At 36.4% G+C, this 14,907-nt stretch overlaps 1 protein-coding gene across 5 annotated transcripts in view; it reads right to left on the bottom strand.

Annotated features, from left to right (window-relative positions):
* Positions 1 to 247: 247 nt before the first annotated feature.
* The window catches only part of ABCD3 (ATP binding cassette subfamily D member 3), a 76,889-nt gene continuing 62,229 nt past the window's right edge, over positions 248 to 14,907 (bottom strand). For 3 of the 5 annotated variants that reach the window (XM_072834584.1, XM_072834587.1, XM_072834586.1), the window contains one exon: positions 7,871 to 8,146. In XM_072834584.1, the coding sequence (XP_072690685.1) occupies positions 7,886 to 8,146 (261 nt within the window). In that variant the 3' untranslated portion in view covers positions 7,871 to 7,885. Of the gene's footprint in view, positions 1,832 to 4,035; positions 4,093 to 6,012; positions 6,171 to 7,870; positions 8,147 to 14,907 lie in introns of those variants that run through there. The other 2 variants (XR_012035102.1, XM_072834585.1) reach the window with 2 other exon arrangements.

Here is a 14,907-nt window from a genome sequence, read left to right as displayed (position 1 = left end):
CTATTGCGTAGCATTTGTGAGGCACACTGAAATTTTGGGGGTTTTTACACTTTTTTTCTTGTAATCTCTACACACAACACGGGGCTCAAACTCATGACCCTGAGATCAAGAGTCACATGCTCCACCGACTGAGCCAGGTGCCTTGGTACATTGAAGGTTTTATGTGACTTTTCTAAAAGAGAAATTCATTCTGTTAAAAATCACATTTGATGGAACTTTTTAAAAAAGAGACATTGGGTGCTAAAAGGGATTTCTAACTGTCACTTTATTTTTGTGTTTTTCAAGATTAAGACTGTATGAACTATGTATAAACTACCCACTTTTTAGATACCAGAATAAAAAGAGCAAGCAAAGGTTGTACAGGATTTCTGATTATTTTTAATCTGAACAGAAAATGAGTAAGTAGACAAGTTTGCCAAATAGAGTGATAAAAACTGAATGTTATGTATTATGGAAATCAGTATATCGAGTTTTACTTTGGTAGCCGGTGATTCTTAGAGTTAATTCTGCAAAAAAACCAAAATCATTATACAGGAACAAGAATATAAAATGCCCATTTCTGAACCCTACTCTGATAAAACTGATTTCATATCTAGCTTATTGATAATATTCAGTTTCAGTTTTCCCTGTGCAAATAATACATGTAAGTCATTAATGGTGGTTTGGTGAGGTGAAATCAATTTCTTTTAGGATAATTCGACATAATAACCCAAATATAAAAAAGTTATTCAAGATTCACAGAGATAAACCAGTGCCTAGGAAACATAATTCACCCATGTGCGTAATTATAACATTTTTAAACATAAAATCACGGTCAAAGACAGTGATAACATTGCATACTCAGTGCATTACTTCATGTAGTGCGTTCCTATGGCTCATTTGGAGTTTAACACCATGTATCCACCGTACGTCTAATGAATGGGCTTCTAACATACACAGATCCATCCAATTCTTTTAAAAAATCTGAAACTCTTAAAGACCTTGAACTTGACATACAAGGGCTTTGTGTTTTAATATCCCAAACATTGGGAAGATTAGGTATGAAACACAGTAACCACCCCTTGTAAGCAAGACTGCACATAAGTTTCTGTTACATCCCCACAAAGAACCCCCCCCAAACAACTCAATACTGCAGACTGAGAGGGGCACATTTATTATTTGGCCAAAGGAAATTCAAATGGCTTTCCTGGAGTCAAATGTACCCCAAGATCTATACAAGGAATGAGTATAATGGTGGCAGCTAAAGAAATCTGCCACTGTGTAATAAATGCTATTATGCATTGATGCTGTACATTTTGAGAATATACTATGATTTGTTTGCCACTATCATGGAGCACAAGAAAATGAAACTCAAGACTATCTTGTTATAACAGGATAAATGACGACCCCAGGTTTAAATAGGGTTCTTCATTGAAGGAAAAAATAGAGCCATAAAAGTCAAATTAGCTGACTTCAAATGGTTTACATCCCAGGATGAATCAGGTTACACTGATTTAAGCCCAATTTAATTTAGGCAGGTTTTTAACCACAAGAATAAGGACATTCTTAGTACATATTAATAATTAAACCAACATATACACAATTAGCAATATCCTATATAATATTAAATGGTTTAACAACTTGTTCTCAATTATTTCATATCTAATTAATTTGTTGTTTTAAAAAAACAAGCTCAGCTTTATTTTACAATGTACTGTGTATTTCTAAGTGTGTTCTGTAATGATTTCATTGAAGCAGTACAGCTCTCGGGATTCTAAGAGCCAAATTCAACCGTATCTTCTGTTATCTGTTTGAATTCATAACTGCCTCTGCCATCCATATGCAGGTAGTACTATGGGAAAGAAGCAGAGAGAAAAAACATCAATGACTAAAAGAATTTCCTTTTTGTCAGGAACTTATGTAGAGATGATTATATAGGAAAATGATTGGAGGTTATTTTAAGCCACTAATACCTTCAAAAGTTTTATACTCAGAAAGGTAAGACTAAATGAGGAAGTCTTTTCTTTTTAAAATAACAACAATATTATTCTGCTTGGAGTGGACACAGTACCTTCCTTCATGAAGGAATTCCTCATTATTTTGAAGGGAACCAGAATTCCTCATTATTTTGAAGGGAACCAAATGTATAGGCTTCCTACAAATCAGAATGCTTCCGTAACCCCACCACCAAAGATCTGACGTACCACAGGCTGAACTGTGCTAACTGTAAGCCTATTCAATAGGGCAGTCTCAAATACTTCCTTTATCTCGTTTCCTGGATCAGTTTGGAACCTCTAACTTAAGGCTTTTTGTTTGTTCATGGTCTTAGTAGAGAAGGAAAAGAACTATACGGTATGCCTGCATAACCCATCCTGTGAAGACACTTAGGACAGCAGTTAACAAAGGCTTCTGTTTCATTTAGCAGCTTTTTATTTACAGAAAAGATGTATTTTTCCATCTTCTGTATTATTTCTTAGCTATTCTAGTCTGACACTGCAGTCTGTGTCATCCCTCCTTCACATAATCACTGCTTGATATTCTGTGCTTATCTCCACCACCAGAAGAAGAGGGGATGTCAAATCCAAGCACTCTCACAGCCATGTGACTGATGTTTATGAGCTCCTGAGAAAATGCAAAGGCTTGGATACTTTTTAAACCGCTTTATTAGTTATCCAATTTCTCATTTCACTCATGAAAAATGGACAAATTATAATATGTTTTAAGATAATAAAAAGTAAGGGCTCCTGGTTAAAAAGCAAGGGCTTAGTTGGTTAAGTGTCTGCCTTCAGCTCAGGTCATGATCCTAGGGTCCTGAGATCGAGCCCCACACTGGACTCCCTGCTCAGCAAGAGTCTGCCTCTCTCTCTCCCTGCCTCCTGCTCGTGCTCTCTCTCACTCTCTCAAATAAATAAAATCTTTAAAAAATAATAATGAAAGGTATCTTTAAAAGTCACACAGCTGTATAGAATTCCATTATTTTTAAATACTTTTATACAAGCTACCTCTTCGATGCTCATGGTAACCTAGGAGACAGGAAGGTAAGGATCAATAACTTTATTATATGAAGGAAGCAACTGATGCCAGAAACAGCTGTGCTTGAGCCCAGGTGTTCTGACTTCAAATCCCAGTCTTCACTTTACCAGGTGTACACTTTCATCTTACTATAAGGTTCTTGAGGGCAAAAACAGTACTCTGTATCCCTCAAGGACATTTAGCCCAGTACGTGCAAAAGAGCTGCTCTATCCGGAATGTATTTTATGGAACAAGACACCCCATTCCATTGTTCTGATTTCTCTCAAACCCTTTCTTTTACTCAAAATGTCTTTATCATTTCAGAAGGAAAAAAGAGAAGGAAGGAAAGAGGAAAAGGGGGGGGGAAGAGGAGAGGAGAGGGGAAAGGAGTTAATAGGGTTAGTTTGGGGGTTTGAATATTTTACATTAAGAACTGAAAAGGGGGAAAAAAAAAAAAGAACTGAAAAGAATGGCACTGCTAGAACACCAGAATACATCAGGGATCTGTACAAGTGCAAACCTCACTGTAATCTCTATGTAAATTATAGTGACTACTTAATGATTCTATTTTATTACAGGGCAATAATAAACACAGCTGACATTATTCAGTTTCCCCTTACAGCCAGGATCTCGCTAAAAATGTCCCTAAACTTTCTGCCATCTAATCCTTCCTAGACTCTTACCTTTCTGTCAATACTGGGTGGTAAGAAAAACTTTACTTAGCCAGAGCTGTGATAAGGTTGTGTAAATTTTAGTCAGTTATTATACAATAGTCATTTATAAAAATGGAGAACCACTAACTAGTTCTCTAATATCTCAAATACAACCAGGGCTTGTTTATATGTATTACAGCTTTCAAAACTGACAACTATAATAGTATTTAAGGAAAACCTATTTTATTTTATAGAACTGAAATAGAACCACCTTTTGTCCTTCAAGGTATATATTTATAAGGGAACATACACCAAGAAATTTAAAACTACAATCACCTGAATTTAAATAAAATAAAATTCCACTATACCATTCAACATAAGAAATACAAACCTCATGGTGTTTCCAAAGAGACTTTCTATGTGACACAGTAAAGAGGGTGATGCCAACCTAATACAAAGAAAGTGATTTAGTTTTATATCAATAAAATAGAATCACAAATTAAACTCATCTATATATTGTAAGCTATTAAAATGACTATCTTCAGAAGCTTTAGTTAAAAATCAGTGTGAAAGAAAAAATTACAACTGATGTCAATGTTCAAGGTAATGCAAAGTACAGACCATTAACGACATAATAAAAACACACAAGTATCAATAAATTCTTTAAGAAAAAAAAAAAAAAAAAACTAGGGGATGCCTGGGTGGCTCAGCAGTTTAGCACCGCCTTCAGCCCAGGGCGTGATCCTGGAGACCCCAGATAGAGTCCCACATCAGGTTCCTGGCAGGGAGCCTGCTTCTCCCTCTGCCTGTGTCTGTGTCTCTGCCTCTGCCTCTGCCTCTCTCTCTCTCTCTCTCATGAATAAATAAATAAAATCTTAAAAAAAAAAAAAAAAAAAAACAACTAATGGGTACTAGCATTAAATGTACTATTTTGTTTGGGGCAGAAAATATACATCCTGACAGTTTCTATTTTATTGTGAAAAAATATATGACAAAAGCACAAAAATAGAAAAATAGCAAGAGATCAAAATCAGGAAAATTAATTCAATATAGTACTATCTACAGTCAATCTATTTTTCAAATACAGGGTCATAATCTTTTATTGGAACCCCTTGTTTTGGAATGCGTCTTGGAATTCAGAGTTTGGAAAAGCAACATCAGAATTCTAGGGCAAAATTCTACAACTAAGTATGTTCCTTTGGCAACACGGAAGAACATGGACACTGAGACAAGTAAGAGGTTAAATATAAAAAAAAAAAAGAGGTTAAATATCTTTTGTTGGGGCGCCTGGGTGGGGTGGCTCAGTCAGTCAAGTGTCTGTCTTTGGCTCAAGTCATGATCCTCAAGTCCTGGGATCCACATCGGGCTCCTTGCTCAGCAGGGAGTCTGCTTCTTCTCCTTCTGCTCCCTACTAATACTTGCTCACTCTCTCAAATAAATAAATAATCTTTAGGGATCCCTGGGTGGCGCAGCGGTTTAGCGCCTGCCTTTGGCCCAGGGCGTGATCCTGGAGACCCGGGATCGAATCCCACGTCGGGCTCCCAGTGCATGGAGCCTGCTTCTCCCTCTGCCTTGTGTCTCTGCCTCCCTCTCTCTCTCTCTCTGTGTGACTATCATAAATAAATAAAAAATTAAAAAATAAATAAATAAATAAATAAATAAATAAATAAATAATCTTTAAAAACTTTTTTAAAATAAAAAAAATCTTTTGTTAGTTTAGGCAAAGTTTGGCTACCCCATTGAGCATACTATAAAATAATGAAAAATCTTTCAGTTTTAAAACCTTATTGGTTTTTAAACTATAAATAAAGATTTAGGGCTCTCTAATAACTATTTAAAAAAAAAAAAACCCATTCATCAATATAACTGCAGATGCTCTGGATCAAAGGTTCTCAACTGGGGGTGGGGGGGATTTTTTTGTCCTTGGGGGACACTTAGCAATGTCTGGAGACATTTTTGACACAACTGAAAGCACTACTAGCATCTAATGAATAGAGATCAGATGTTGTCAAATATCCTATAAATCTGAAAGTTTATATGAACAGCTACATATCCTTTTTATCCTATAAAGCAGCTCCTCACAACTAAGGATTATCCAGCCCAAGATACCAACAGAGCTGAGACTGAGAGAAACCCTACTCTAGACTGCAGTTTCTTAAAATGGATCTCTCAAGGCTGACAGAAATAAATACTGGAGTATCCAGACAATTTTATCATGAGTTCTAATTTTATTTTCATTTTGATAATTTTTTAAAAATTAGGCTAAGTATTTTCTGGAACTTTTCTACCATGAATCTAAGTGCCCAAATCTGTGTTTATACTTCCGCTGAAACCAAGTGATTATTTAAAGTGATAGCTCTTGGGGCACCTGGGTGGCTCAGTCGGTAAAGGGTCCAACTCTTGATTTTGGCTCATGATCTCAGGGTTATGAGATCGAGCCCTGCATCAGGCTCTGTGCTGGGCATGGAGCCTGCTTAAGGTTCTCTCTCTCCCTCTGTCCATCCGTCCCCTGCGCTCTCCCTCTCTCTAAAAAAAAAAAAAAAAAACATAAATAAATAAAGTGATAGCACTTAAAACTTTTAATGTACCATAACTTTGAATGCCATGTGGAAAGGTTCTCAAATTGGTTACAAACTGCATGACAAAATAAGTTATCAGTACAACACTGATTTTTGAAAGCTCACTTCAGATACTATTTGTTATGATTCTACAATAACTGGATCAGATCTCAACTTAATGAAAGCATTCTTTCTGATAGAATTACTTAAGTAAGATACATTCGCAAATTTCAAAATACACGATCTGGACCTCAGACTATATCTTTCCATAATTAAATTCCAAACTAGTGGTTTAATTTCAGCAATACAATATCAGAGGTCTCTTTAATGTTACCTTACCAACTTGAAACTGTGTTTTGTCTGTACTTAATTTTTAAATTTATATTCGTTGTGTGGCTGTAAATGAGCTCTAAGTTCAAGGAATTCATACTTCATTTCATGCTTATACATATGTAACTGCTATTATAGTAATATAATTTAAACTATCAAATGCAGGCCCCAAAAGAATTTTCTTTTAAATGGAATCTATGCTTTAGAGGAAAAATGCATCTTACGTGGGAATATATAGCCTAAAACTAAATGTAAGGGACATCACATGGTCAAAACTACCAGCAAAGAGCCTCTAAATCAGTGATTAAGGGACACATGGGTGGCTCAGTGATTGAGTATGTGCCTTCAACTCAGGGCATGATCCCAGGGTGCCCGGATGGAGTCCCACATCAGGCCCCCTCATCAGGCAGGGAGCCTGCCTCTCTCTCTCCCTCTGCCTAAGTCTCTGCCTCTCTCTCTGTGTCTCTCATGAATAAATAAAATCTTTTAATAAATAAATCACTGATTAAATAGAGACCACATCTCCAATACCTATAAATCTGAAAGTTTATATGAACAGCTACATAAAAAGATTATAAATGACCAAAACTGATTCTAGAAAACAAATCAGTAAAGAAATAAAATCAGTAAAGAAAAACCTTCCTACAAAGATGAATGTAGCAAATTTCTTCTTTCATCATTATACCAATGCTTCTCAAACCTTAATGTGCATTTGAATCTTCTGGGAATGTAGTTAAAATGTAGACTCTAATTTGGTAGGGCCAGAGAGTCTGCATTCTCACAACCTCCCAGGAGATGCTGATCAATGACCTCACTTTGAATAGTAGGAAGTCATACTGTAAATAGCAACATAATCTTTTATATTTACTGTAAACCCCCAAAGAATACTTACAAATTGTTAAAAGACCCATGTACTTCCTTACTTGTATAATACTGTAAAACAGTTAGGATATACTGCTCTTATCCTCAAAATCCAACAAGAGTAGAGATGGTGTGACAGTCACCACAGAACTACTGAATATTCAGTTACTTAAAGAACAGTATCAATATGCACAGCCTGAGAAAAGGCTACCAAAAGAAACTCTGGTAAAATGTTGCCCAGGCCAGAGAAAAAAATGGACAAACTGAAGCTACCAAAGGACTACTATCAAGTTTTCTTAATTAGAAAAACAAATGATATTTAGGTTTCATTCTTAATGGAACACATTAAGAAAATAACAATTTATTAACTGAGTATAGGGAATGAGGTAAAAAGGGAAATAAAGTTAAAATACAGTATTTGTTTCAAATCTAAGATATAGCTAAAGAGAATTATATACAGAATTCACTTACAATTCTTTTTACTCATATCTATTAATTATTATTTGAAATCTTTATTAAGTAGATAGAATATCCTTTGATAGTAATTTTGCATCTTAATAACTTGAAATTTCTCTTTGGATAGATACTTGGTTGGACACAGAGTAAACTAAGAATGAGAAGCTCAAACTGAGAACTTGAAATGCTTACCTTTCGACAATGACTGTAAATGTAGCCTTCCACATCTACACTAACCGCACTGGTACATTCATCCAAAATGGCAAACTGGGGTTTATGATAAAATAATCTTGCCATCTGAAGCATAAAAAGAAATATTCTGTGTAAGCACATGCAGAAATAAGGTAAAGTAGATTTACTTTAAATTAAATATGCATTAGTGTTGTAAAGCAAGTATGAAAATTATTTTAACTCAAAAAAATCTACTTCCTCAAAACAGAAACAAAAACAAAAAAACACAAACCTAAGTGTTTTTACTATCTTCCCAAAAGGGAAAATGTAACACATAGGAAATTTACTGTTGAGTTAATCAAAACATTTAAGAATGATGTGAAATGAAGTTGAGTTTTAAACTATTAGGAGGAAGTTCTCTAAACAAAATTAGAGGGTACATATTTTAACCAAATCTTAGAATTTAGACTCCAGATGACTCAAGTGCAAAAACGTGTTTATTTCTAAACATTCTTGTTTAAATAATGACAAGTAATTATTAAGCAACCAATTAGTATTTCTACCAATAATTTTTAATGTACCTGTTTTATATCCCTGAGGTTAATACTGGATACGCTTATTTTTTTTAAAGATTCTGCTAATTTTATAAGTAAAACTTAACATTAAGATTGTTATAGCTTCCATTTCATTATGTTGAACATTTTATCTTTATTTTTCATATGTATTTCATTTTCTGGGAATTATTTACTCTGATTCTTTGTCTAACAGATATTCCAACTGGTCATTTGCCCCTAACAACAATCACCATGTTGCAAGACCAATGGACACTTTTCTATCCTTACCCAATTTATCTGTTCTGCTATATGCAACTCAGATGACCACTTCCTCCTTCTTGAGAAAGTGACAGTGAAACCATAGTCTTAACGTTTCTTCTCACTTCTTAGGCTGCTTCCTCAGTTTCTTTTCCAGCATTTTCTTCACTTGACCATTAAATGTTGGGAGTTCCTCAGGGCCAATTCGTAAGTCCTCTCCTCTTTATCCTATATTTGCCTCTCCCTGAATGATCTCATTGAATCTCATGATTCCAAGTATTATTTACACTTGTGAACTCTCAATACATATCTCTTGCATATCCTTCTCTTCGAGTTTCTAAATTGCTGAATAAAAATTCCTTTTTGAAATTTTTACTTAGTTTTCTAATTTTTCCCTTAAAATCCATTCATCCACCCCACCCCACCTTAAATATTTCAGAAAATAACACTATCAAACAGCTGCTTAAGCTAGAAGGCAACAAGTCCTCCTTGACCTGTTCCTTTTTTCTTCTCCTCCTTTTCACACTCCCACCCTCATTTTTTAGTCCATTTGAGTAAGCCCTTCAGTGTTTGTAGTCCACTCACTTTTCCCCATCTCCACAATCATGCCCTCAGTCCAGAACACAATCATCACCTGCCTAGAGGACCATGAATAGCCTACTTCCTCTTTTACTCCTCTCCAATCCATTCTCCCTGTAACCAGAAAGGATTTTTCAGAAATATAAGTCAAAGAATTTCACTCTTCTGCTTAAACCCCTTCAACATCCCACTTCACTTAGAACAAAACCCAAACTCCTTACCGTGGCCCACAGGCCCTGCACAATCAGATTCTTATGAGTGGATAAAGCAGATATGGTGTGTGTATGTATATATGTGTGTGTGTGTGTGTGAGTGTGTGTGTATACACACACACACACAATGGAAAACTACTCAGCCATCAAAAACAAAAAAAAGACACAATATATATTGTGTGTATACACACACACACACACACACACAAAATGGAAAACTACTCAGCCATCAAAAACAAAACAAAAAAGAAATCTTGCCATTTACAATGACGTGGGTGGAACTACAGGATATTACACTAAGCAAAATAAGTCAATCAGAGAAAGACAATTACATGATCTCACTCATACATGGAATTTAAGAAACAAAACAGGATCATAGGGGAGGAGAGGAAAAAAATACAGCAAGACGAAATCAGAGAGGGAAACAAAGTATAAGAGATTTTTAATCATAGGAAACAAACTGAGGGTCTCTGAAGGGGAAGGGGAAGGGGGACAGGGTAACCGGGTAATGGACATTAAAGAGAGCAGGGCACATGATGTAATGAGCACTGGGTGTTATATAAGACTGATGAATCACTGACTTCTACCTCTGAAACAAATAATACACTATATGTTAATTAATTAAATTTAAATACAATTAAAACAAAAGATTCTTACTTTCTAACCTCAACATTCTAGCCAAAATTGCTTCCTCTCAACTACCAAGACACAATGGGTCTTAGGTCAGAGATGCTTATGGCACATGTCACTTTCCTTTTGTCTCTAACACCGTGCTCTGCTTCTTGTATCTTTGAAATTTCTCGGGATCCCTGGGTGGCGCAGCGGTTTGGCACCTGCCTTTGGCCCAGGGCGCGATCCCAGAGACCCGGGATCGAATCCCACATCGGACTCCCGGTGCATGGAGCCTGCTTCTCCCTCTGCCTGTGTCTCTGCCTCTCTCTCTCTCTCTCTCTGTGTGTGACTATCATAAATAAATAAAAATTAAAAAAAAAAAATTTCTCCTTAAACCTACTCTGACCCCTCCCCCAAAATCCAAGTGGGTCCCCCCTGTAACTTCTCTACAGCCCTTCATATGTTGTGAACTGTATGTTGTCAGTCTCTCGGCCTACCTCCCTAGGCTATTATATTCATAAGCAGAGACTATTTTAATTACTACTGTACACTCAACACCTGCATGAAAGAAACATAAATTAATGACTAAAACATAAGCAGCTTTCTGGAGGTTTATATTTATTTGATGAGGTAAGGAAGGGATTATTAAGAAGTTCAACTGTACAGAGAATGATAGGTACAGACTACAGAGGACCTTTGGTTAAAGCATAGCTTGCTTTTTACATCAGGGAACCTGAAAATGTCTTTCTGAAAGAGAAGGGCCAGAAGAGATTAAATATAGGCTGTGCTGCCTCCAGGCCTGTTGCTATAGAGCTTACCTGTGTGTCAATAAACAACAGTTGAAGCACCCAATAATTAATTAATAAATAAATAAATAAATACATACATACATACTGTGTGAATCTGCACACATGCATTACTGAAGGAAAAAATATGATAAAGTCAGAGGATCCAAAAACATGGAAACATTTAGCCTTTCTCAAGAGGATGAATGACTTACCCTCCACAGATGGAAACAGGGACATCAGGAAAGTCTAGAGTGAACTTAGTTAAGAGGACTGATTATGTGAAGGCATTCCACAAACACCTCCAGCCAAGTGTTCTCAAGGAATTCTTTGCATACCTTCATCATCACACTTGGCATATTATATGGCAATTTTTTTATGTGTCTCTCTCCCATTATGCTGTCAGTACTTGATACCACAATGTAAGAAGACTGTAAAGTGAGTTAAGTACATGACCCCTCCAGTATTGCCACTGGAGGTTGACAAGCACTGCCCGCCCCCCATAGCTATCTTTGCTTGACAGTCTACTTCACTGTGCTACATTTCAATTTCTTCCATACAAGGGGGCACTCAACCATTTCTGCCTCAAAGGACTTGTAAAAATTGAATGTAAAGGGCTTAGTTGACTGTCTATCACAATTAAGCACTCAATAAAAATGAGCTCTCAATTGACTGACATAATAACTGACATAATGCTGCCTTATTTTTTTTTTCACTTCTCCAACAGATTTATTTGGAAAGGAATGGATTTTGAGGAGAAAAAAACATGGGGCAGAGGTATAGAATAGAAAATAAATACAAATGTAAGCTGTTTTGCTAATTGTTTTATAACCACAACAAATTCTAAAGAGAATGCCCTGTACAAAACAACGCAAGGTTCAAAGATTGAGGTGTTCCCTAGGACAATGAGGATTTCAGTCTCTGGTGTTTGGAATTTAGGCTGCAGTCTTTAGTTTTGGATGGATCACTGGGTGTGTGACACAGTCTGTGCTTTTAACCAGAGGTGAGTTTTAAGTAGGAGGTGGGATGTTCTGCTGGGAGTTGTGGAGTAGGAAATGGGGTAGAAAGCCTGAGATTGGTAGTTTTTAAATGATTATCATGAAAAATGAGAGAGAAGGGCAAAAGTAAATAAAATAATCACCAAAGAACACTTCTGAGCCCCAGTAAGACTGGAAACCATGCAAGTGTGGTGGTACCAAATCACATCATTCTGATCTTTCAGCTGTGCTCAGAGGCCTATGTACAGAAATGCCAGGGCAAACAACTGCTCTTGGGCTGAAGTTGAGATAACAATGAGGCAACAAAAAGTGGGAAAGGAAGTTAAGGGAAAGGGTTATTTGTTCATTCCTTTAAGTATTATCTCCTGGGTACCTCCTATGGGTCAGGCCCTGGATTATTAAGTCTGTACTGGACAGAAAAGGAGGCAGAGTCAGAAGGGGACTGATCAGGGACACCTGGGTGGCTCAGTGGTTGAGTGTCTGCCTTTGGCTCAGGTTGTGATTCTGGGGTCCTGGGACCGAGTCCTGCATCAGGTTCCCCACAGGGAGTGGGCTTCTCCCTCTCCCTATTTCTCTGCCTCTCTCTGTCTCTCATTAATAAATAAATAAAATCTTAAATTAAAAAAAAAGAGGGATTGATCAATCATAAGAAAGGGGAGGGGTAAATAGTCAAGATGTCAGTGAGTCTAAAGAAGGGAGACAGTTGCCAATTAGGTAAAAGAAAAAGAATTACAAAATTGGATTTAAAAAACACTAACAATTTTATGACAGTGGTATCTCTAGCAGGGGGTTTTGGTCCTTCTGTATACTTCATAAATATCCCAACCCTTCTATCATACATAGATATTTTTCATAATTCATCATAAAAAAAAAGCACCACTTTTAGATAGGAAGAACAAGCATAGTTGAGTGGGAAAGAGAACTATCAGTCTGAGAAATAAGATTGTGCAACTTATGATATTGGGTAGAAAAACCCTGGCTTGGTAAAGGCTGGGCCCAAAGGGGTGCAATGGAGGTAAGGAAAATGTTACCTGAGATTTTAAGGGGCAGTGAGAGAAGTAGATAGACAACCAATCTGCACGTTGGAGGCTATATAACGTACTGGTCAGTAGCAAGAAGGGTGATTTTAGACCCCCTTTCACTTGAATCTCCATTCTGCAACTCAGTAGCCTCATGGCATTAGGAAGCTGCTTAAGCTGTGCCAAGTCTTTCCCTAATAAAATAAAGTACCTAATAAAGTACCTATTAATAAAGTACCTAAATTCACAGGGTTACTGGGAGAATTACACAGAGTCTGCCATTCAAGACCAATCCTTCCCTCATCATTATCCCACTGTACTTTCTATTTAGCTATAACTGAAGACTGCCTTGTGTTACAGTTGGTTGAGAATATGTGGATCTCCTAACTAGATTATTAAGGGCAGGCACCTATCTCTGTATCCTGCAAAGAGTAGGCTCCTAGCAAGTAACGAACTCTGTGGAAATTATACTAGATTAAGTTTTTTCATTAAAATTATGTAATGATCTTATTTCCCTACATTTACTGATTTTGGGTAGTTAGACCTTTCAAGTCCATTCTTCCTTAAAAAAAAATCTAACTTTTAGAATTTACAAATTATTAATCTTTATAATTTATAAAAATTATGTCCTCTCTTCCCTCAATTTTTTACATTGAAAAATTTCAAGCCTACCCAAAAACTGTAAGAGCAATAAAATGACCATACATGAACTTTGCTCAATTTCACCAACATCAACATCTGTTTTATCAGCCTTCTCCCTTTCCCTAAAACCTTTTGGAGGTAGCAAAACAATATGCTCTCTTTTAAATTTCACAACCAATTCTCCAAATATTGGTTTATATAGAACATATCTGTCAGCAGTTTGGTCGTGCCGCAGTGCCACTGGTTGAGTTTCTCCTTTCCCAACCAACTCTATCATGGTTCACCTGGTTTTATAGGGTTCCTCCCTCCACTTCTTTCCTCTCCCCAACACATCCCCTCTTCCTCAAGGCCTTGAATTTCTTATCTTCAACTAAGAACTATTCCCTCTGTACCTTTCATATTCCACACATAGGACTCCTTAGTTAAGCACACTGATTTTTGTTTCTCTGTATTTACACTGTGGGCATTTGTGAATCTTGACGTATCCTTCCATTTTCTTTGAAGTCATAATAAAAGGACCTTAACTTTGTTCTCTTGACTTGCAGTTTTTTCTATAGTCATCTTCTAATTCATTTCAGAAATCCTGATTACTTCAAATTCTCACTCCTAAGACCCAATTTCCATTTTCAGTATAGCTGACATTTCTTTTCTTTTGCTTATAATTCATTCTTCACTCTGTAGATTAATCTCATGTTATAGCACTAGCCAGACAATCACACTATCAAGTTGATATTAAGTCCATACAGAATGGGTATGTTTGGGAAAAATAACATGCATTATCAGGGAATAAGAGGCAACAAAAAAAGGCAGAATATAATTTTAAAATAATGAGTAAACAATTCAGCAATAAGCCATTTCTTTTGCTGTTTTTCTTTGGCTACAGTTTTCTCTAATTTCCACAAGGCTAACATTCTAGGGAAAAAATTTCCTCTGCAGCTGCTCATACTATGGTATCCATAGTTAGAAAATGACTCTTTTAAAAGTTATCCCCCTGAACACGGTATTCAAGGTATTACTCTTAACATGCAGTGTTCTGTAGTCATGTTTGATCAGGAATAAGTTTAGACAATCACAAAATTAAAACATCTCCTTTCAAATGCCTCTTTCTATTAGGAGAATGTAAAAATTCTAAATAACTTCAGGGAGTAGATACTGACTCCTGAAACCAGAATAGTATGATGATAGAGGGAAGGGCAGGAGCAGAAATAAAGTGGGAACATATTGAGAA

Source organism: Canis lupus, chromosome 8 (genome assembly GCF_048164855.1).
Source record: "Canis lupus baileyi chromosome 8, mCanLup2.hap1, whole genome shotgun sequence".
Taxonomy (NCBI): domain Eukaryota; kingdom Metazoa; phylum Chordata; class Mammalia; order Carnivora; family Canidae; genus Canis; species Canis lupus.
This window is presented reverse-complemented; position numbering and strand designations above follow the sequence as displayed.